Genomic DNA, 25655 nt, shown 5'->3' on the forward strand with positions numbered 1-25655 from the left:
TAATACTACCTACAGGTCATATACCTTTTACCATCTACATCGGAACACCTCTCGATAGACCTCGTGAGAGGCAACTAAAGGGATCTGATTGTCAGTGATGCTTTTTCAACAGTATTTCAGTTACATTACGACGTGTCAGCTTTTGCTGAGGGAAGACAGGAAATGATACACATCAGACGTTTACCCTTTTGGTGAAAACCACAAGCGCCAGTACGGTGCTGACAAACCTAAAAACATAATCAGGGCAAACCGGGATTCGAACTCACAATAAAAGGTTTCTGGTATGCCTCGGGGACTCAGAACATATTGCAGCTTGCCAGCGTATTATCGTGTCCCGACAACGTTGCTCGTAATATCAACCACTGGGTGTGTCTGGTCCAGACTCGATTATGTACAGGTCGTCGTGATTATTTCTGGATTATTGCCAAGTGAGGCTTTAAACAACAACTAAAACAATATACCTCGGAGCATTTAGAAAGAACTCACAATTCGATGGAAGGTACTGAATGATTGTCATGCACACACATACAGTCATCTGGGTGTACGCATTGCAACACAGCGGAATTGAAACAAACGGGAATGTTGTTCACGTCAATGGCAGTTAGCTTCCTCTTTCAGTTTCGCGACTTATTCCATGAATCGAATTTTGAATTTCTGATATCTTAAACTGATGTTGATATCACTACTGGCGGTTATGAATAAGTTTGTGGTATGACTATTCCAGATGGTGTCAGAAATATCTGGATTATTGATGTAATTGGAATGGCATTGACAGAAAAATGCCGCATCACACAGGGAACAGATGTATGTGAATACTTGCAGTGATTATACCCAAAAACAAAAGTCACTGTGATAATATAAATTAGTATTACATCACAATAACCTTTAGTAAAACCGACCAGGGAAATTCGCCTTTGGGTCTTAATAAAAGTGACACCTAAATCTTTCGTCTCTTTCAAACTGCATTGAACACTCTAATGTAAAATGGAAAGATAATATTTTCTTTTCATCCCGACTTGTTTAAAGAACAAAACTATTTACCAGAATTTTAATTTTACAATTTGATTAAATTTCTTTCTTTTCATCTATATAATCCTATCGGGTTCATCTCAAGCCCAATTAAACAAAACAATAATATATCTGCACAGAAAAAAGAAAGTAGTATACATTATCACATTTACATCTGCCTTTGGATATAGGAATAACATAAAATGAGAAACAAAGAGAATCATCGAAAAACCAAAAGAAAACACAACTTAAGAAAACATATAAAGTAACATTTTATCAAAACCGTACAAGGAAAAAAGTAGCTTCTATTTACACCAATTAGTTGTTGGAGTGTCTAGCATGTCAATGTCTCGTCCAATATTGATAGTATTTTGTGGAGATGGGGAAAAGGACACAAGGGTCGTTACCAGCACTGAAACTATCATAACGGCAGCACAGTAGTAAATCCACACTGAAATAAAGAATGCAAACACATCTGAGCAAGTGTTCATTTAAACTGCCACCGTAAATACAACTGTGAAGTATTAAAGCAATTGCTCACAAATATGTTTGAAAAAGGAAATAAGGTCATGTTTTGGCCAAAACGCATTGAAAATTATCTGAAAACTGACTACGATGATATCCTTTTCGTAGTTTCCAAAACCACATGGACAGAAACGAAAACGTCAAGGTCTCATATTTGTCACGGTCGTCACATCATGACCAAGACGTACCAGCGATGGCACATCCACCACTCCAATGGTTGACTCCAGTGAACAGATATTCTGTAACGAAATCGGTTGAATATCACCATCACCACACGAGTTGTATTGCTCAAGAAAAAAGATCCTCGCATCTTTGCGTTTCGGATGTATGGCCGATTTTGAACAGTTTGCTGAAAAGGTTTGTCATGATTTTCTTGGGACGTGACATCTTGTTGCGTCTTTTGTCCAGGGCCTTGTCTCTGTCTGGCCGCAACCGGAGTCGGATCTGGGTGAGGATCCCAACAATAAGGTCATCCACTCGGTGATTCAAGGCAATAGAAATCTCCACGTACTTGCAGTCGTATTTGCAAGCAATAGATATGGCATCTGTAAATAAAACAGACTCATTAATTGTTGCCGTTATAATTCATATGCGTAGATGAAAACAGGATGTAATATCGTTTCATTGAAAAAAATATTACAATACAATTCATCATATTATAATATATATCTTATAAAACAATAAAACATGATAAACCGCCAGGCAAAATAAAATATATACACCCATGTTTCATGATGTCTAAATATGAAACAAACAAGAATTGGTTATTCAATGGTCATGTATTTCATACGGTTGTCATAGTTGTGTTTTGGACCTTTTGCAGCGTTTCGGCGACTGTTTTCGATCTGTTAAGGTTTTGATAACGTTTATGATTTTTTGGTCAAATCCAAGTGTTCACTTTCTTTTTCCTGACAGTTTATATTATATATTGTGAAAATGATAGAATACAATATATTGTAATTATCTCATATATCAAGTCATATAGGTAGCGAAAACACATGGAACATGAAACTATGGTTTAAATTGTGTGGTGATAATATTAATTATCCTTTCTTACACTGTGCTGTGCTGTACCGTTTTTACTTTAACGTAGATTGATATTCATAAAATATTTCCAACATGTTTTTCATTCAATATTTTTGGCATATATTGCCTCCGGGGGTCCTCCCAACCAATTAACGCAATAAACGTGAACATCAAAACACATCAACTCATCCAATTGGCATTAAATCTCATCAGTATAATGAGCACACGTTTTAACTTGATGGCCCACGAAACGAACAACCACGAACACGAATATCCGATTAGGGGGACTGGTTATCTCCAGAGATACACCCATTAGCAAATTAGAATGATTAATGTTATCATAGCACTAGGACTTCTCCATGTTTACAAGGCTGTGGAAGGAGTTGGTCTGTGGTACGTTGCGTGTGAGAAATTCCCAGCAGTGCTCATTATTCAAACAGGTAATTACCGGCCTGGGAGAACGACAGGAGAGTGGGAAAGTGACTCAGAATAACACATGACTTGTTGCACAGAACAGCGAAAGTACAATTCAGTGACTTGCAGGATGTCGGTGGAGTTGTTAGAATGTCATCTGCTGCATGTCCATCTTGTTTTATGTGTCACGTTACATATGACCTTCACAAAAAAGGACCGACCTTCAGTTAGTTTGAAACGTTACAATTGTGTGAAAATATATTACTGGATAACGTTTGGTGTGTTCTTAAAGCAGGTGTTGTGTTGGGGAGGGTTAAAAATACGGGCATGTTACTGGATTAAGTTTGTGTGTTGGCGATTAGGTGCCTCACTCTGGTGGTGTGAGTTCGAATCCCGGACGGGACTTAACCCAAAAAATACGAGAATCTGTACTTTACTAATAAAGTGTTATCCCAAATATAACATTTGTTACATTTGACCACTTTCTAAAATGGCATTGTGTATTAATATCTTTCGGCCATGGGAGCCGTGCCAATTTACACTTGTCAGAGGGGTACTCAAAGTACGTGATCTGGACTACAAGTTGTCGGACTTTCATTTTTGTGGAAGCCCCGGTGGCTGAGTGGGTTAGATCGCTGACTTAGTGTGCTGGCGATTAGGTGCCTCACTCTGGCAAGTGTGGGTTCGATTCCCGGACGGGACTTAACCCAAAATGTACGAGAATCTGTACTTTACTAAGAAAGTGTTATCCCAAATATAACATTTGTTATATTTGACAACTTTCTAAAATGGCATTGTGTATTCATAGCTTTCGGCCATGGGAGCCGTGCCAATTTACACTTGTCAGAGGGGTACTCTTTTGAAAAAAAATAATACTGCAATCTTAGAAACTTTAAGTTGTTAAAGGGTTTCAGTATTATTCAGTATTGAAAACGTTGATCATACCTCTTTCAGATATGTGCCTCCGCCGCACAAGGTCGGTCTTATTGGCGACCATGATGATGGCACAGTTGTTTCCGAGGTCGGTTCGAATGTGACGAACCAAGTTTTTGGCCATTTCAAAAGTTGTGATGTCGGTTAGTGAAAACACAACAAGAAAACAGTCAGGTTTCACTGCATCGATGTCACCCATCTGGAAATAGAACAGAAATTCATAACGATAATAATAAGAACAATTATTATATATCAACAACAACAACACTAATAAAAATAATAATACTATCTTTTAATAATTAAAAACATCTATAATAAATTTGAAAATAGCTAATGATGTCGTTCTGTCCATGTGTGGTGGATGACACTACATAATGTATGACTTCAGATCTATTGATCGGTAGTCGTACATTGTAAATGGATAGCACGATTGTATAATGTCCGTAGAAGCTCTATGCCTAACGTATATAGATTGCAAACCGAATTTGAATCTTGTGACTATCTTGTTTGGATTTATAAAGTGTTTGCAAATATCTCACTCTCTTAAGAGATTGCTTCAGTTTTGCCTTGTAGTTGCCAAATGAATGATAAAAGTAGTCCCGGTGTGACAGAGGTAACGGTTATCCAATCAAAACGAATGAAACGAGGTCAACCTTGTACGACACATGTGTGACGTACGGATTAAGTATCTTACCACCTGTATCTTCACCACGTGGGTAATACATATACTTTATTCATCCTCCGAGTTGGGATATTTACAATAACATGCTGAGGATGTGACTTGGATAGGAGTTCGTTGTGATTTTGTATCAATGCAACGAGAGTCCTCTTCACATCAGGTGGATTGTCCAGACTCATCTTCGTTTAGTACGTTGTCAAGCCTACATGACAGTAACACAAGCTCAACATCAGAGAGACTTTAGGGATATACAGTAAAGCATACTGGCCCAATACTAACCAGGTCACACCAGAGTTAATCACAGCGAATAGCTGCATGGAAGCATGGGTCTCTGTATTTGTAGGTTCTCCCACATTTCTCCAGAGGAATGTCACGTCGTTAAGATATCTATGGGTATGGATTAGAAACTTTACTTCCATGATGGGTGAACACTTGAGGTTTGTTCAGGGGAATACTTGAGTTGCCTTTGCATATGTTTGTGACGGGTCTCCCCGATGGGACAGGATACGCGCACCGTTTCGCGAACACCTGGTATCAATACTATGTAATAGTGATTCATAAACACATACCTATAATAAACTAGTGTCCAAAAGAAACGATACCACCTGTTAGCAACGACATAAAAGAAAAACTAAACAATGCAGAAGTTTAGGATTGGTGTTATGCTTTTGAGAAATCCTTTCACAACATCTGTAAAAAAATTTCATTTCAATAAAATCTGTACAACCAATATGACAAGCCTTTAAAGATGGGTGGGGTCGAAAAATGAACATTTCGTTAGAGCACTGATCACAGAAACAACGGGAAATGTCACACCACACGTCTCAAAGTCAAGTCAGTAGCTGGTATGTCCACCGTGAGCATCAATACATGCCAGAACACGCCTACGGACTGATGACGTCAAACGTCTGATGACGTTGGGAGTGATGCGTTGCCATTCCTCGAGGAGACATCGTTCCAAGTCCTGGACGTTGACTGGAGGCACACGGCGACGTCGGATTTGCCGATGGAGGTGGTCCCATAAGTGCTCGATGGGATTCATGTCCGGTGAACATGCGGGCCATGGCAAAACCTGTACGTTGGCGTTGGCAAGGAAGTTCTGTGTCAATCTTGCTGTGTGTGGCCTTGCATTGTCATGTTGGAAAAGGAGTCCACGAGGCTGTTGCTGAATAAAGGGCACCACAACAGGCCGTAGGATGTCATCAAGATAACGCTGTGCATTCAGGTTTCCACGAATTACGACAAGCATCGTTTTGACGTCACCCCATATGCCACCCCAAACCATTAACCCTCCACCTCCAAACGGCCGGACCTGTTGGATACAGTTAGGCACCAAACGTTCACCAAATCGTCGGTATACAAGCTGCCGTCCATCGTTTCTGAAGATGAGGAATCTGCTCTCATCAGAGAACATAACACGTGCCCAGTCCCGCCGTTGCCAACGTCGAACTCGCCTTGCCCAGATCAGTCTGTTGTTCCGGTGTCGAGGCGTCAGGAGCGGTCCGCGGTAGGGATGACGTGGCCGTATACCATACTGCCGTAGTCTCCTGTAGACGGTCTCTCGACTGATCCTGTGTCCCAGTGCTGTAGCCGCCGTGGACGTCGCTGTTACGGTGCGGTTCCTCAGGTGTAATACCCGGATGTAACGATCTTCACGGGGCGTGGTTACTCGTGGTCTTCCACTCCTAGGCCTGTCTGACGTCTGACCTGTCTGACGTAACCGCTGCATCAACCTGGTGATAGTGATGCGTGCGCAGCCCAACCTTCTGGCGACGTCGACGTGTGACGCTCCTTGTTGGACCATTCCAACGGCTCTCTCTCTCTCGATGGCTGTCAAACGTGGCATATCTTGTGTTCTTTTTGTTGCTGTGATATCAACGTGTCTGATCAGCCGTTTTATACAGTTTTTCTGCACGTGCAGAACATGCTAGAGAGTGAAATGTCACTTTCACGAAATTTACGTTTTTTCCCGGAAGTGATCACGTGTTCCCGGTATTTTTTATCGACTATGCTGTGTTTGGGATGTGCAATACGAATTGGCATGTTTTCATACTTGACAATTCACTTAGTAAAAAACAATTTTGAAAATAAGTTGGTATCGTTTCTTTTGGACACTAGTTTATAATCGGAACTGGACAACGGGCTCTGCTTTTAGCAGAGAATACTTCTGATTTTCTGAATGGTTTTGTCGATTTTATTTATTTAAACGTAACCGACATGGTGCCGAAAACCCGGAACATTGGCTTGGTACAAGCAAACCAAGCATTATAATCACGTTTAGGATTCGAACCCACGACAAGATGATTCTGGAACACGGTAGAGACGCAACTGAACACAGCGAATTGCGGCGCATGAGACGATGATTAAAACTAAAAAAACATAATAAGGTTAATCGGATTAGTGTAAAGGAAATGAAGCTGTAGTGATCGGGCATACTGTTGCAATATTTAAGCAAAATCATGATGGAAATTTGATTTTCTACAGTATATAGGAGCATATTCCCATGCTGGGAATCGTAGCTCGGTCGATCACTTTAACCAACTGTTAGGCTACCCCACAGTCCTTAGTGGGGACTGTGATAATTATTTGTCCTTTGGAGCATTGTAAATTTAGCACCTAATCATCTGATACTTTTAAAGCCATAAGACATTCCACATTTCTTACTGCTGGCAAGAGCAGATCCTTTCTTTTTCTGACTTCAACTCTAAATCCTTTCATCCTTAACAAACACGTTCTGAAACCAGAATATGTCCCTAAACGTTTCGCCAACACTGTAAAGAACACAGAATTAAGCGTAACGCCGAACATATCTTCTTCCGCACGTACACACATTCTCAGAATGGAGAAGTCTTTTGAAAGCCTCGTAAGTGTGGTTGTCTCTGACAAGTGACGAGAGGGTTATTTCAGGTAACTGTGAAGTAACGTGCCTGACATACGAGAAAACAGGATATACCGTGCACGCAGAACTCTTCACTGTCCCTAAACGTGCTAATGTTGATGGCAGTAGCATGAAGCCTTGCGTAACTCCTGTGTTAAGTCTGTTTGTTGAAGCATTTCCCATATGGCGCATGTAGATAGTTCGTCATTAGCCGTCGCTAAACCCCGGCAGTCTACTGCCAGGTTATATTGGTATCCACATCATTATTTTTGCAGTAGCTACAAGGCCAATCAGGATTATAGTTTTCTGGGTTCTGCCTTCTTTTGGAAAGCAACATCATCCATGTTAAATTAAATAAAATCAAATTAAAAATTTGTCCAGCCCATTTTCCAATTAACAGCTGCTCAAATGCGCTTAAATCATGATTGATCTAGTCGAAGGCTCTCTTGAAGAGGCATGATTGGGGTGTATTTTTAAAGTTAATCAGATTTTCTGTTTTTCAGATTTTTTGTTGCAGATTGTTCCATAGCAATGGGCCAGCATGTTGAAAAGACCTATCGCCATATGGTTTGGTACATGACTTTGGCACCACTAGCAGATGTTGATCTTTTGATCGGAGAGAACGTGCAGGCTTGTATGATACTATCAATTCCTGTAAGTATGCAGTAGCCAAACTATGCATTGCCTGGTAAGCCAGAGTGAGTAGTTTAAATTGCACTCCTTGTTGGATCGGCAGCCAGTGCAGTTCAGTCAATATTGGAATGGTGTGTTCTCACTTAGGTGTTCCTGTCAGAATTCTTGCTGCTGTATTCTGAACACGCTGTAGTTTTTCTGCATCCTTCTTAGCTATGCCATAGAGAGGGTATTACAGCAATCCAACCTGGAGACGACACCAGCTTGGATCAACATTTTTGAAGCCCCGACGTTGACACAACTCCAGATGTGTCCGATGTTGTGAACATTAGCATATGGCTATGATATGCTTATCCAAGCGGATCTGTGATTAACGCCCAGGTTTCTGGCACTATGGCTGGGTGTGATTACACTCTCTCCAAGGCTGAAGTCAGGGAGAACAAGGTGAGGTTACGAGGATTTTGAGCAGATGACCAATAGCTCTGTTTTGTCCTCGTTCAGTTTAAAGAAGGGTGTTGCCACATGCCTGATGGTATTCACACAACTCATTACAGTTGCGTAGGCATTTCTGGTGGACAGACCATTCTTTGGTCTAAAGGCCAGATATGGTTGTGTGTCGACTGCGTGTAGATTGTATAGTAGGTTATGACTCGGTGCGTTGTCGCCGGCTGGCAGGGTATATACTGTGAAAAGGATAGGTCCCTACGTAGATCCTTGTGGTACTCCAAATTTCAGCTGCTGTTTTTCTGGCGTATTTCGCTTACATCGACTCAAGGGAACACCGCGGACTTTTACTCATTCTTAGTATAGGTCTAGATTTTGTATTTAGTAAACTGCCTGGCAAATGAAAGTAGACAGGATTTAATCAAAACAATTACAGCGTTACAAGGCTGAACTATCTAGGCACAGATCTTCCTCCGTGTGAACTGGATCTTTTGCTTACGTCTATCGGTCGTGTTGACCTCAGTCTCTGCACAGCGGCGTTAAGCTTTGCTTTGAGAAATGTAACACATAAGCTGTTCGTTCTTTTTTGTATTTAGTAAACTGCCTGGCAAATGAAAGTAGACAGGATTTAATCAAAACAATTACGGCGTTACAAGGCTGAAACAGTCACCGAAAAAATGCGAACTACGATACCTACATCAAATGCATCAATATCAAATAGCCATTTCTTGTTTGTTTCATATTAGCCACCATTAAATATGGGTGTATACTTTCCCTTGCCCAACAGTTTACTTGTTTGAAACTGAAAAAAATGTATCCAGTTGGCGTAATCATTTACTGTTGGACCGTCGTACATAATAAAAATTGAGTTAACATAGAAGTAAAGTGGTGCTAGAACGCCGTGAATCAATTTAGTTGGGAAGGACAATCTGGACCTCTCTTAGTGTTATGGGTTTTGTAACATTGACATTAAACATGTTATTGTCTCAGCCTGGCTTTTGTGATTTGCAGTTTTGTTGCAGTGAAAAATATAATTCGTAAACGGAGTCATGCAGCACATACGTTGTCAGACAAATCATGTAACAGACTTAAATGTAAATGATCAATAATCAGACAGAAATTATTAGCAGTAACGAAAGGGAATCAAAACTTAATGTTGCTTTGAAAATTGTATTTCGCGTCCTGCCAGTCTTATGTGTATGAAAATGTAGGCCCAGGACGTAGATCTGGGATGTAGGGTGAAATATAGGTGGGTGTAGTGCTGACAGATCAAGCATCATGACAAGGGAACTCTGGGATGCGAAACATGACCATGGCATGATGCCTAGCTAGGCCAAGGAACGTAACTTTCACATCGCCTTAGATCATAATAAATATTTTTGAAATTGTATTTTGTACCACAAGTAATCATTAAATTTCTTTTTATTTAACATCACGATTATCAGCAGATTATGTACAGCAGCTAGCGAAGAAGAGTAAATGAGTGAGAGCATGGTTTTACGCCGCCTTTAACAATATTCCAGCAATATCACGACGGGGACACCTTAAATGTGCTTCACACCTTGTACCCATTTAGACATTTGGACCCGGACAATCGGCGTGACAAGCAAACGCTTAAACCTCTTGACTACCCCATCACCCCCGCGAAGAAGAGAAACCTGTATCGATCAATATGTAAAGCCATATATCCTGTATCATCCTAAATCATCCGTAGTTAATAACGTTTTATCATCACGGTTACAATCGTCTATATAGAGTTAGCAGTATCAGTGTACGGATGAAGGGATGTATAAATAAAATAATAAATATTTTTCTGGAATATGGGCCCTGAAAGTCTACATATTTCGCAAATATAGATAATTCCTGCAGATTCGGAATCGTTCAGACACTGAATATTAATTATTTTCTCTGGGCTCCTTTCTATTATAGATTTTAAGTCAATATGCCAAAACAGTTTTATGAGTCGATTTCCTAGTTGTCTCGAAGTCATTCGGGAGTCGCAAGTATCCAACTTAAGCATAATTTTCCCCTGATGTCTCGAACGGAAAACTCGATAACACGAGTTCAACACAATGAGGTTCGACTGACATGTATTTGACTACATTTAGATTTAACTGCTGTGTAAATTGTAAGTAAACGCATTTGACCTCATTTGAGGGTTTTGTTTGGCGTATGTGTATGAGTACACATCGAACGAAATCGTTTGACTTGTGAATATTCAGAATTTTAACAAATTACTTTCTTCGCAAGTCATTCGAAATCTCTGGCGGCGCAAGCTGAAGCGCACTGAGTGAACACCTAAGGTGGTGAGGCCAGGTCTCAAGTGAGCGGTTGGCACCAGGAACTATCTAGGCACAGATCTTCCTCCGTGTGAACTGGATCTTTTGCTTACGTCTGTCGGTCGTGTTGACCTCAGTCTCTGTACAGCGGCGATAAGCTTTGCTTTGAGAAATGTAACACATAAGCTGTTCTTTTCGGCGATATGGCAAAGGTTGCGTAGAACGCACCGGATCATTTCGATAGGATATCATCTGAAGGTTTGTGTCAAAGATATGTGATGATTTTGTTTAATATTCTTTGAAAACATACGGTTTTTCACAGTTATCATTTGGCTCAAAGATAAGTCCGGAAAGGCCGGCTTTGTTTGGGAGGGGTTACATTCACGTGGAGTGCATTCACGTGGCTATGTATATGCAATAATCTTGATTTTACCTCACCTCCCATGATGGTGTCCATCTGAAAGTCATTTACGCTGTTATACGTACGCAATATAATGCAACTGTACAACTTACAAAGACTTGGACTTTCATGAAGTCATTTCACAGAATTTCCACTGTAAAGAAGTGTATGTGAAATATGGAACCTCAAACAATAATCCTGTCGTAATAACAATCTCATTTAAATCAGATTTTAATTCTTGCTATTGCTAAACAAAGATCTGAGTACAACCCATTAAGGGTCACGTCAGAACGACATTTCAACCGAAGCATCTGAACGTCTCTTACCAGATCAGGAAAGTGACAGTCGAAATGTGTTTTCTAATCACGCAAACTCCAAAAGAGTTCATTTCAAAACAGAACAGCATATTCTTTTGGTCTGTTTAACCCGGGGGCACGGGTTGCCCAGTCGTCTAAGGCGCCGCGATTCGCTGTGCAGAGTTGCGTCCCTTGGGCACGCCGGAAACCTATGATTGTGGGTTCGAATCCCCGATTATGTTTCTAGGTTTGTCAGCACCATACCCGCGCTCGTGGGTTTCACCGAAGTGGTAAACGTCTGAGACCTGCATCACTTCGGGCTTTCCTCCCACATTAAGCTGACACGCCGTGATATGACTGGAATAGTGTTAAAAGCGGCGTTAAACCCAACTCACTCACTGTTTAACCCACCCGTGACCCTCACCAATACAAGGACGCACACCCCACCAAGCGTGTGTATGAGTGTCTCTCTGTCGATCAATCAGATTTGGCAAACTTACGATGACAATGCGCACATATAACTACGCATACCTTGACTGCCACAGATACATTCCTATGATTCAGATCTATGTGAATTTAACATTGGAAGTATATTTTATTCAAAAAGGTCAAATATTTCACTTAGTTATCCTGCTCGTTAATGTAATGAAAAACATGGATGGCATGTGAATATGAAGCAGATTTGGTATTTATCTTTGGCTTATAAAAACAACTCACTAGAGAAGAAAAACTTGCTGTCTCGTCTCATGTGATTAAGGAAACGGTTTTTTGAACATAAACCTGGTTTATCAAGGTGACATAGCCAGTGTGTCTTCATGTGACTGCTGGTGCGATGTTTAGGGCGTGAAAGCCTCAGAGGTATAAATTAATTGTGCATGATTAAATTGTCAATAATTTATGTGCAAATCCAGGAGATTTGGCTTTTAAGACGCTGGCTTAAGGTAAATCAATACGATCCTTTAAAACAGACCTAACTAGGAGAAAAGTGAGGCCTAGGGTGATATCATTTATTAATTACGTTCATGTTTTCATGTATCTGTTTCCGCTAGGTCACCATGAAGTATTTCGTGAAGGAATCACGCCAGTGAACATCCATCTGCTTCGTCACATCTAATCCTAATCGTCCAATACATTATATTTATGTTAATTTAGCTTTATTGAGAAAATATTCAAATGTAACTGTCCGGTGACATGGACGTACGGTTGTCTAGAAAAGCTGGACGTAGCTGTCATGTGAAATGGACGTACGGTTGTCTAGAAAAGCTGGACGTAGCTGTCATCTCAGACTGTGATGACCAATGTCCTGCTTGTAAATATTTTGTTTGTTTGTTTTTTGTTGTTTAACGACGCACACAGCAGTGTTCCAGCTATTTGACGTCGGTATGTAAATAAACGATTCTGGACTAGACAATCCAGTGATTGACATCATGAGCATCGACCCACGGAGTTTGGATACGATAACATGCATCAAGTTAGCGAGCTTGACTACCCGATTCCGTTAGTCGCCTCTTACGACAAGCATAGTCGCCTTTTACGGCAAGTCTTCATGGGGCGTATTTAAATGTAGAGGTCCAGTCATCTCAGGCACCTAAATTCGCTATAAAGTGTTGCTTCGTGTTAGGATCGGACGATCATGGTTTCGAATTCAACCTTTGTCCCCATTGTGATCCTTGTTTATCTGCCTGTTACTCGTAGGGACCGTGGTCAGGCTCGGTGACTTGGTTGATACCTGCCGTCGTATCCCAATTGCGTGGATCGATGCTCATGATGTCAGTCACTGGATTGTCTTGTCTAGACTCGATTATTTACAGACGGCTGTCATATAGCTGGATATTGCTGAGTGCAGGGTTAAACAAAACAAACAAACAAACAAACACACTTTGGGTTTTCCTCTCACTCACTCACTCACTCACTCACTCACCCACCAACTCAATCAATATGTATATTCCATTCCATAATTGTTGGCGGCGAAAATATGGGTTAAAAGGGTTACACCATCATAATGTATGTATCAATTATTCATGTGTAATTTGATTATATTCTTGCTATGAAGATTCCCTTGTCTTTGTGCAATGGTCACATGCTCACATAGCGGATTCTCTTTACTAGGTAATCATGGAATTGGCGCCGATTTTGCAGAAACCTTGACCGTCTTTGCAGTCCTTGAGAGTCATCCCCACGTATCAAGTAATTGCATTCCCCATCATCAAAGAACTGTCGATTGCGTTACAGTTAATCTAACAAAAAGTAGCGTGTCATTGGAAAGAATAGAAATCAGTCCTATCCTGTCCTTTATGAGAGAGGTGCGTATGGTATTATTGAGAGAGTGACAAAGCAGCATGATTATGTCCAGCATAAAGAAATACCAAGAACGATGGATCACCGGAGGAGTGACAGTTGTAGTCGGCGAAGCTGAGGAATATGTCATTTCCCTTGAAAGTCACGAAGGCTTCGTAATCGTTCACCGACTTTTTTATGTGATGCATTTTGTGTGTATCATTTGTCAGCGCAAAGTGAGTGAGTGAGTGTGTTGGGTTTAACGCCGCTTTTTAACATTATTCCAGTTAAATCGCGGCGTGTCAGCTTAGTGTGGGAGGAAAGCCCGAAGTGATGTAGGTCTCAGACGTTTACCACTTCGATGAAACCCACGAGCACGGGTATTGTGCCAACAAACCTAGAAACATAATCGGGGCGAACCGGGATTCGGCCCCACCGTCATAGGTTTCTGGCGTGCCCAAGGGACGCAACTCTGCACAGCGAATCGCGGCACCTTAGACGACTGGGCCACCCGTGCTCCTGTCAGCGCAAAGACAGCCATGTAAATAACAATCTTGTTAGTTCAAAACTTCATTAGCTGGAGTTTGAGTGAGTGATTTTGCTTGACAACTTGCAGGAATATGGTTTGTGTAAACATTTATATCACAAATTGATACTATGCACTTTACACGTGCATTATGTATCATTTGTACATGTCTACGAAGGAGTTTCATAAGTTATGTTAGATCAACCTTCTGATAGTCATCCTAAACTATGAATCTTGAATATTATCGAAGTAATTTCAGCTGCCTTCATTAATCATTTGCGACATCATTGTAAAAGGTGATAAATAGAAATCATAATAACAACAACAATAATAGTGTTATGTAGCTGGAATATTGGCGAGTGGGGAATTAATCAACAAACACTAGTCACTAGACACTAATGTGAACTTTGATATAACCTGCATCAATGTAGAAGTGCCACTAGCTTGCGTGTGCTTTGTCAAAATCTTGTAATGCCAGCTCATAGCTGTGGCTTACGTGTTTCACTAACAGATGATTACACGTGGCTCTCGTTACACCATGACATTTTGTCTTATCCAGTTGCAGTAGGCGCGGAGTGGTACAATGGGGCACATTTGGCTTCTAGAGTAACGTGTAAATATGTATCAGATGTTTACAGAATCAAACAGCAATGTTAGTCCTTAGCAACAACAGATGCATACTTATATCGAAATAATTCCTTCCCTTTTCATTGTTAAAATCGATTTAGATTATCTGGGATTTTGTATCTAGAATAATTGTTTTTCAGCAAGAACTGCAAAACGAGATATGTTTTTAATGAAAACAATGAGGCTAAATATTTATCTTGTGAAAAACTTTACACAAACGTTAATTTTTTTCAAGCATTTTCTGGGACATTATATCATTTTCGATACACGCCCAGCCACCCCCACACCCCTACACCCCCTGTCCAGAGTATCAAGAGGTCGGTCTCTAACAGTAAGTCATAACACGTAATAAATGAATATATGAATCTCGGAACAGACATTTCAAGTTTCGAGGACAAGATATAATTTTATCTTGGTTTTATGCTTTTTATTGAATGATGATGTAGAGTGTAACCATTCTAACAAGAATGCAGCCAATACAAGATTCACTCCGTTATTGTACCATCCCAAAGTTCTTGCTATTTGTCAGTGTTATGTACCTACACTGGTTAAAACTGACTAAGCCTTGCAAGGGCCACACCTTCTATCAGGCGATTTGAGACGTACTTGTGTAACTGAATACATACATGCAGATAATGAATAATCAATGGCAGTAGGAAACAGTGATGGTTCCACCGACACAAAGCAGCACATGAAACCACAGCGACAGAGCCTACATTATGATAAAGGGTGATGCTGTACGATGACTACGTGCGTGTAACCACGAAGGATGTAGAGGAAACGTAGTAGGTCGCAGATGGTATTATTGTTCTTCTGTGAACACTACCTATAGCTTAGACGGGGGCAAGGGTAATAGTCGTCTGAGGTGGTGGATTTCGCTGTGCGAACTGCGTCCCACAAGCGTGCCAGAAACCTATGATCGTGGTTCCTGATTTAAACTGATTGTTTCTAGGTTTGCCAGCACCATTCTCCGTGGGCGCCATGGAAGTGGTAATCTTCTAGGACCTGCATCACTTCGAGTTTTCCCCCCAAGTCAATTGAATTATTGTTCAAATAGGCGTTAAATCAAACTCATTCTGTCCTTCTCATTAGTTTTATTCCACATGGCCCACAAAGCGTCGCTGTTTAAAGACCAGCAGAGGTACATGTGTATGTATGAATGCCATACAACAAGACGACATTATAAATATCGCCAGTCTTTATCTATGCAATATACCAGATACGTGAAAGGGACACTCATGGTGTAGATCAATATCGTTAATGATCGCGAATCAATGAAGTCTCAAAAGGATATAATCGTTCCATATAACAATTCCTCTGATACCAATGACCCTTTTGGTTAGTCATTGACGTTACGAAATCCCAGATATGTGACCTTGGTGTAACTGACGAAGTAATCGTCCGAGTAGAATAATTTAGAAACTGGATCTTTGCAGAAATATGTTAAGTCCCCTTCCAATGTCCAATTATGCCTATGCGCTTGACGTATTCTTGGGCTTGGCTTTATAAACTGGAAGATGTACTGATGTACTATACAGTCATCATATGAATGTTGTAATCAACACATTAAAGAATGAGTCCACGTTGTTATTGAGTATTCACAGATTTCCATATGTAAACTGTATTGTCACCTAAACATTGAAGATGAAAATAAATATATTTTGGTGAGTATATACCATACATTCAAGACAATTATCATTCTATACTACATATTGTTAATGTTTCGCTTCTCCCAAATACTATGTGTGGTACAATGTCAGGTAGAACCTCTATAAACTGCAGCTTGTAAGGAAATGTTACTATTAAAGGATATATATGTCTGCATCTCTGTTCCTTTTCCATATTATTGGATAGGTTTGTAGGTGATATTTACAAGTTTCAGTGGTTCTGAATTTTGATAGCAATATTTCTTTTGTTATGCACGAGTGTGTTATCGTCATTATGGTCTGAGCTCTGCTCCATACAGCATTTTTGTTGCGTTATCTTAAGTGTATGTAAGTATGGGCGTAACATGAACAACAGTCTCATCGCAGAGATTGCAAGGTGGAATTGAGCCTGGCTTGTATTGAATGTACCAGGCTTCCTTACACTATCAGTGAGTGGCCATAGGCTGGATTTAACCCCACTTGGAAAGCTTTTCAACGGCGTGCATGCGTCATGTGAGGTAGGGCCAAAGAGATGCTGATAAAACTAAAGAGCACGGCTGTTGCGTTATCAGAACAATGATCCTAAACGGGGTGAATTTGAGAATCAGACCAACAGCTAAGCGTATTACAGGCCTGTGGCCTCTAAGTGCTTGAATAAAGATCGATAAGCTTAAAATATACTATACGGAACATGATGTTAAATAGATACATAATTGTTTAAAAAAGAGATATTTTGTAAAATATGGCAATGATATATGTCATAAGCGTCATATATATTCAAAACGTCAACGTCACAGAATAATTAGTCTCGACTATCCGCCGAAACAAATGTCATAGGGCGTTAACGGCAAAATAGTGATGGAAATTATTTGAAAGGATCACTGAAAACAAGGTATTCACGAAATGGGTACGCGTGTCCGGCTCTTCCAGTGGAACCAGCCTATCAGCTCGATGTCTGCCGAATGTACATATTCCAGGATAACGGTAAGTATATTGTCGTAGCGCTTGCATCACTTCTAGAACACACATGTCATGGTTTAATTACTGGGTTCCAAGGTGGAATTATATATTAACCATGATACCTAAAGCATTGTCGTTTTAAAAAATTCCATGGGGGCTTAATCCCAAACCTACATGCAAAGCTATACACACCGAATGTAAAAGGACAAGCTGAAACAGTTAAATAATACACACATCGCAATCGTTGTGATCAACATGTCTCAATTTCCTTGAACCGCAGTAATATTAATGAGGAATTTGCTTGTCTCCTCTCGATTACACAAAGGCACGTGCAGGTAGCGGACTTCTTGTAGTTACTACGCAACAGACATAATCCTCTGAAGCAATTGCGGTGCGTTGGTCTCATGTATGTGGTAATCCCAGACCTGCCCTAGCATGACACATAATTGATCCATTCACAGCTCATATCTCTATTGTGTTCGTATCCAAGGTACAACATCGGATAACATTTAACACAAAAGGAGCGTAAATGTCATGGTTTATGTTTTTAGGAACTCATCGAAATACACTTAATATAATAAGGGTTAATAAATATTTTAGCTTTGGTTGATGAGAAGACACTATTATATTTAAAGTGTTTCTGATTTATAAAAAAACGACCGGTAATTGTTTTCCTTTATATGGAGTTTTAGTAGTAAATGGTCTTTAGAATATTGAATTATCTTTGATGTCGTCCTTGGTTATACGTATCTGCCCTAAGGGTTTCTCGAAGTTTAATCCCTTATTTGCGCAGTGTTATAATTGGCAGTGAATAGAGTATGCTTTCGCCATACCTTCCTCATTAAATAATGTCAAGACGACAATGAATTATTATTTGGTCTTTAATCATCTTCTTGAACTTTTAACGTCGAACACATCAAGTTTAAGTACGCCTACAGAGATAAGAGAGAAGGTTAAACCTACTGCAAATTGATCAATAACTCTCCGGGACCGCAGTTTCATTTTACTGAATACTTAAAAACTCGTCTTGAAGTGATGAGAGACAATCAACAACTTCTATTGAAAGGATTAGAAACTTTTTCCTTCGTCAATTCTTGAAATAATGTACAACCCGTTGCATTTAAACACCTGCTACCAGAACGACTTATTTACGTTTCTAGCACAAGCACGCACATACACATGCACTCGCGCACTCACACACAACCCTCTGAATAGAGCAGACCAATAATTTGTCACAAGCACAAACACACACAAGCACTCACGCACTCTCTCTCTCTCTCTCACACACACAGACACAGACACACACACACACACACACACACACACACACACACACACACACACACACACACACACACACACACACACACACACACACACACACACACACGAGCACACGTACACGCACGTTTACGCACACACACACGTCCCTGAATAGAGAAGCCCATCAAGTTGTCTTTGTTCCATAACATAAGTTTCAGAACATCCAGCATGGTCAGTATCGTAGTTATTTTTGCTTGTAATACATGCGGACAATGTTTGGAGAACAGATTATGTTTCAATAGAAGCCCCAGTCCAACAAATATCCCCAGAATAGCAAATGGCCGTATCGAAACTGGTAAAATAGTTTTGACCCGTAAGGGCGTGTTGGGCTGAGAGGTTGTCTTGCCTCACGGCCTGGAGTGTGATAAGAGAACTGATACTTGATCAAACGTATCATCTTCAAAGGAAACAAATTGGTTGAAAAGACGTCATTGATAGCAAATAAATGTATCCAGTTATGGCCATTGGCACTCTTCTCTTTTAATGTACACCAGGACAATATCATATATACCCTTATATTTCCATTCATGTGAATACTCTTGTTTCTCTAAATTTCCGGGTCATTATACAAACAATATCAGTTGTCAGAAAAATAGGTTCAATATATCCAAAATCTATTAATAGTATTGGGGAACATAGTAAGCCTCTTTGAACAATATTAAAGCAATATTTCAACAACATGTCAACAATATTTCAACAATATTACAGCAATAGCTTAGAGGTGGATACCGAGAATAGCACCCCCTAATCATTGAACACAGGTGATTGAAGGAACTGGACTATTCGGCGTGTAAAGTGAATGCTTTAACTACCAAGTTACATCACATCCCCACGCACCGACATGGCACACATTAATGATTTCAGTAAGATGTACAATGCGTTCTTCGTGATCGAATCAGTATGAAGCGACGTATGCACTATCGGCGTTATTACAGACCTTTCAGAGAGTTAGGCTACATCCAAGTGTTGTCAACGTTAGCTTGTCAGCCATTAGGCAAACACGCTACAATATTTTAGGAAGAGTATCAGTTAGCCGGACGTCTAGACGGTCTTGTTGTACGTCTTCATCTTTGTGCGTTCTGCTATTAATGTACATTGTGATACACAATAACATCAATTTGGAGGAATCGTGAATGTAACATTATCTGTATATTAAGCATATGTCGTAAGGATTCTTGCCTTACCTGTATCATAATACAACTAACTCATATGACGGTGTTATACCTGTATGTTTGTCACATTAAAGGAAATGGGAAGCATTTTCTGGGAACCTTAGTCTTACACAATGATTAGGCAATGATTATTAGTTTAAATAATAATTTCTAGATTATATAAATAATAGGAACAACTTGTCCCTATAAAAGACTGGCGTCCTTAGAACTGCATAAGTCTCTAAGGCAATAATTATTTGTTTAAATCATAATTTCTAGATTATATGAATAATAGGAACACGTTGTCCACATTAAAGATTAGCATCCTTAGACTGTCCGCTTATCTAGGCTTGCCAATTATAGGGATAGATTTACTACACAACCATGGTTTATCATTCAGTACAGTCTTGGAGCGAGGCTATGGGAATCCTTCCACCATGACATCCACAAACAGCATATTTATTTCAGTAAAGCACGTTCTGATTTCAGCTGAGAATACTTTTCAACTGGGAATATCATAAATGTTAACTGCAGTCCTCCCTGGTTATAAGACACCTGGTTATAATGCCACCCTGGTTATAAGGCCATGTTTTTCTCAGAACGGATTCCCGCAGTACAAAACTCCCTGGTAATAATGCCAATGCTCGTCGTGACAATATCCGTATACGAACACCTGGTACCATCGCTAATTGAAAGAGATTTATAAACAAAGATTTGTTATGATTATTGAAATGGTTTTGTCACTTTTGTTAAATCACTAACAGAAACAAAGTTTGTAATTAATTCTGATTTTTTATATCAAATTGATATAAACATATAGTAATAAACCATCTTAAGTTAAGAATCGATCTTTTTCGATTTCTTTGCAACTCACATGATTTATTTATTGAAACAGGCAGTTATGTAGGTATTTTAAGAGATCTTAGACATTTGAACAATTTGTGAAAACGGTTTACTGAAGACGAATATCATTATTTTACGTGTACGCCCTGTGTATAATGATGAGAAGCAAACGTGTCAATAACTATTTCTTCCACAATCCCAAATTAACATATTTGGAAAATTAGACATTGTAACTACTTGTTACTTAATGATTGTACAGAAGCTATAAGAAATTGATCTATGTTCATTTGTCATGTCATAATACAAAGAAAGTGTATGAATTTGTAAAAAATCCCCGACTACGTACTAAAGGCCTTTGACCTCATCAGTATCATGAATGAAGATTGAAACCTACAAATGGTCGTGGAATGGTTTAACAGATCAAGGGGTCGGGAGTGGCCAAGTCGTCTAGGACCTCGTGATTGGGTGTGTCGATTTGAGATCCTTGGGCAAATCCAAGTTTCATCATGATATGGGTCATCAGTCCATCAGCACAATACCCGTGCTGGTGTGTTTCACTACAGTGGTATCCGTCTAAGATCGACCTGCATCAGTTCTAACTAGTTTTACGAAAGTCGTTTATAAAGGAACGGACAATTATTAAGCTGACAGGCCCATTCGTCACCACTCGCCCCTTTCCGTAATCTGCAAGAAGACTCGTCCCCCTATCGATGAATGTTATGTGCGAAAATACGACAAACCAATCAGAATGCGCGTATGATTTCAAGTTCTTCGTCAAAGAATCCCTCAGAAATAATTCTTGATTTTACATAAGTTTTGCATCTAAAAATATACCCAACACACAGTTAAATGTGTTCAATCATACTGTTTAATTCCGCATGTCCCGATGTGCATTAAATTGCATCTAAAATATATATAATATATGGGTAAAGATGTGTGAATCATTACGCAACGAGTTGACAATTGTTTTAGGTATGCCCGTTTGCGCTTAGACGGAGCCCGGTCGCAAAAATGGCAATGAGAGGGGCACGAGTCGCTATTCGGCTTGTCCCGGAATAACACGAGTTGGTCACGAATGCTGACAGGCCGTGATATAGCTGGGATACTGTTGGACACGGTGTTAAACGAAACTCACTCACTGACACAAGAGAAAGAAGGTGTTGTTCACAAAAAAACATTCTGAGACGACAATCCCCAGTCATGCACAGGGCAGCGGCATGTTTGTCAATGCATCTTACAATGAATGTTTTGTCAGTGAATTAGTGAGCCTCTTTAGAGATGTCCCGTTATGTTGTCGAAACGTCTGCATCACAGGGATTAGAGTCTCTGATGCGAATGCAAGCGCTTCAGACAAAACATGTAATGAATAATTATGAAACGCCAGTGCATCCGTATCACTGAAATTACATCTAAACATGCTCCAGTACACAAGCCTAGGTTACACATAACAGTGGCCTCTAAAGCCATCCTTTGATGGAAATGATTCATATTTATAGAGATCTCAGCATCTCGGATGCATTCATATTGAAGCGAGGATCATTCACACAACCCTAACTTCTAACAATGGAGATAACAGGGTAATGGTGTGGAAGTGTTTTAACCCTTCATCACATTTCAAGATGATTACTGGACAAGAATATATGAAATAATTTCCTGTTCAGAAACCCCACGCGTCCTATCACACCATTCAAAACATCCATACCCAGCACCTGCACTTTTCTGTGGTGTAGTCCAACAATAACATGACCCATCCTCTACAACTAGGTGAAAAGAATATGCTGACACGTGTACAAACATTTCGTGCAGCATGAACGTGGTTGCCTCATATCCGAACCGTCTGGAGTTCTTCGATAAAGATAATTGCATCAGTGTAAGAGGAGTTTGGCTTTGTTGCTGATCATAGAGTAAGCCGAGCGTTACATTAGAAGGAAATGCCACCATATACTACTTGTTTTGAAGGAAATGCACGTACTCCTCTAATGGCTTTCATGACTATAGCTCTTGATATATGTCTCGATCCATGTATAAATGGATCAATAGACGAAGTAGCCAAGGAAGCACAACAGAAACAAACAGTAAACAGTTAAGTCAAAATGTTGAACCCAAACTGACTCATTACAATTAATTTCTTTTCATTCCTTTTTTTCATTTATGTCATTCTTTAATTTCATTTCAGGAAATTTCATATACTTTTCACGACTTGCTTTTCTTTTACGTTTAAAGGAATCACTTTCGTCGGATAATCATATGATCTGGCGTTGACGTTTCATCTTTAAATGTAACATGTCCGCATGCACGTATGTGTCATGCAGGAGCACCCGATGATGGAGGGGCTGTAACCATACTTACATGTGTCGTGCTTCATATGCCTTTAAATATTACCTTCAGTATAAACCTCTTAACGCAGAAATGATGGATGTCCTTACATACGGTCAGCTGGTACAGCTGTTGCTATGGACACGCTACACGGGGAGCTAGTAGGTTGATGGTTACTGGTGGTGGTCAGTGTAGTGAATGTGTCTTCCCAACAAAATAACGTAAATGCGTATGTCCTTCCTGGTGTTCGAGGAAGTATTCAGCTTCCTTGTTCAGAATTCTAGCATAAGAAGTCTGGGGATATCAACCAAATATGCTGCTCTTAATGTGATGATGAATTAGTTAAAACCGGTTGCTACATTACTTCTGTCACATTAATTCCGTCAGTGAATACAGTAAAATGATGTGCCTCAGTACAAACGTGATATGTTTATACTCCCGTTGCGACATTTGTACAGGTAATGAACCTTGATACGCTTGTGCCATATGTTCCCGTGTTTTGTTCAGGTAAACACCTGACTTGCCTTTGCATGTATTTATAGAAAGGGTTTTTCGCTTTGTTTATACTCCCGTGGATACATTTAAGGTAATGAAGCTTGATAGTGAAGAAATGCCAGCTGTTAAATGTAAATATCCTCACATTTTTATATTACAAATGGTATTAATAAATTTGTATACATATATTAGCATAAAGATATTGAATCAATAACACAAAGAGTATGTTTGTATATATATATATCTTTTTAGTGGTAATGCGTCTATTTTAAAAGGGATATGTTGATAAATACATGTTGTGTAGATGTATACGTGTAGATGTAAGTGGTCTATATTACCAATAGAGAAATTACATTTATATTGCCCCATGAAGAACAGGGTGAGAAATGGTCCATTGCATCTATAGATGCTCGTTATGACAATCACTTGATTTTCTGGTCCAACCTCAATTATTTACTGAAAGCCGTTATATACATGTAGCTAGGTACAATATTGCTGTGTGCTGCGGTAAACAACAACGACAACAACAAAAAGAAGAAATGTATGCAGATAATGCATATATACGTACAATATGCATGTTAGAACAAAAAACAATTATTGAGATAAGGCGGCACGGATGGCCATTTGTCTAAGGCGCCGCGATTCGCTGTGCAGAGTTGCGTCCCGTGGGCACGCCAGAAACCTATGATTGTGGGGTCGAATCCCTGTTCGCCCCGATTATGTTTCTAGGTTTGTCAACACCATACCTGTGCCCTAGGGTTTCACCGAAGTGGTAAACGTCTGAGACATGCATCACATCGGGCTTTCCTTCCACATTAAGCTGACACGCCGCGATATAACTGGAAAACTGTTAAAAGCGGCGCTAAACCCAACACACTCACTCACTTATTGAGATAATGCATCTGAAGTAATAAGGGGTGTGTAATGACCACATCGCCACGAATTCATCATCTTCCCGAGGCAAGAGAGTTAACTGACTTTAAAAGTCCAGTTTCCACCCTTGCCGAACTAGGCTGGAATTCCATGGCTCGATCGTAGCGCCATCAGTGGCTACTACGAGTTATGTCCTTAGTATGCCTCTCCCATTGACCAATCAGATTCAAACTCTCGTATCACTTGTATTTGCTTCAAACAAAACGATGGCGCCCAGTCAATATCGATATCGATAATCAAGATCTATATCGTGATCGAACAAGTCTTACATCGCGAAGTGCATCAAATCACGTGAGCACCTTGATTAAAATAATGAAAAGTACTCACCAAGGCGTTGTCAACAAATTCTAGCACCGATTCCTCTTCATCCAGAAGCACAGATACTGTCGTTTCCGGCTCGCCGATAGCTGGGGACATAAAACAGTTCTATATATGCAATCAGCATGTGTCTGATGGTAGATAGCATATACGGTGCCCCATAAACATCAATCTATTCCTACTTATGTGCAGTGAACAATAACAGAGTCTTGTATTTTTCAAAAGTAGCTATCGTTTCTGTAACAACCATTTCTTGAAGCAGTATTACATCTGCTCTAAACTGCCATGAGAATTGATTTAAACCATCATTAAAACCTAATGTATGTTGATAATGAATGTAATAACGGTGGCGTTAGGTCATAAGTTGTGAACTACTTTGGCATAAAGTCTTGATAGACAAAGTCTACATGTTTCAACACAACAGTGTTATTCATCTGACGAGGAAGCCAAGATGTAGCCTTGGAACATGTGTCTTGAACATAAACACATGCTTATGATATAGTCCGGATATACAATGTACTCAGCTTTTAACTGCAGAGATTTCTTATGAATATGGAAAGGGTTTTTATATCTTTCATTTACTTATGTTTATTGGACACACATTGCGGTTTGAAGTGATTACATGAGTGAGTTTGGTTTAATGCCGCTCACAACAGCATATCAATTATATCGTATCAGCTTAATGTGTAATAAAACCCTCAAGTGAGATGGTAGACTTTTATACC

At 39.8% G+C, this 25655-nt stretch overlaps 1 protein-coding gene across 1 annotated transcript in view; it reads right to left on the reverse strand.

The window, feature by feature from the left end:
* Nucleotides 1–458: 458 nt before the first annotated feature.
* Nucleotides 459–25655, reverse strand: part of LOC124148254 (GTP-binding protein GEM-like) — a 38284-nt gene continuing 13087 nt past the window's right edge. The window contains exons 2-4 of the mRNA XM_046519250.2: nucleotides 24940–25019; nucleotides 3919–4105; nucleotides 459–2078 (exon numbers count right to left, since the gene is read on the reverse strand). Coding sequence (XP_046375206.1) covers nucleotides 1822–2078; nucleotides 3919–4105; nucleotides 24940–25019 — 524 coding nt within the window. The 3' untranslated portion in view covers nucleotides 459–1821. The remainder of the gene's footprint in view (nucleotides 2079–3918; nucleotides 4106–24939; nucleotides 25020–25655) is intronic.

Source organism: Haliotis rufescens, unplaced genomic scaffold (genome assembly GCF_023055435.1).
Source record: "Haliotis rufescens isolate VD_foot unplaced genomic scaffold, xgHalRufe1.0.p SCAF_19, whole genome shotgun sequence".
Taxonomy (NCBI): Eukaryota; Metazoa; Mollusca; class Gastropoda; order Lepetellida; family Haliotidae; genus Haliotis; species Haliotis rufescens.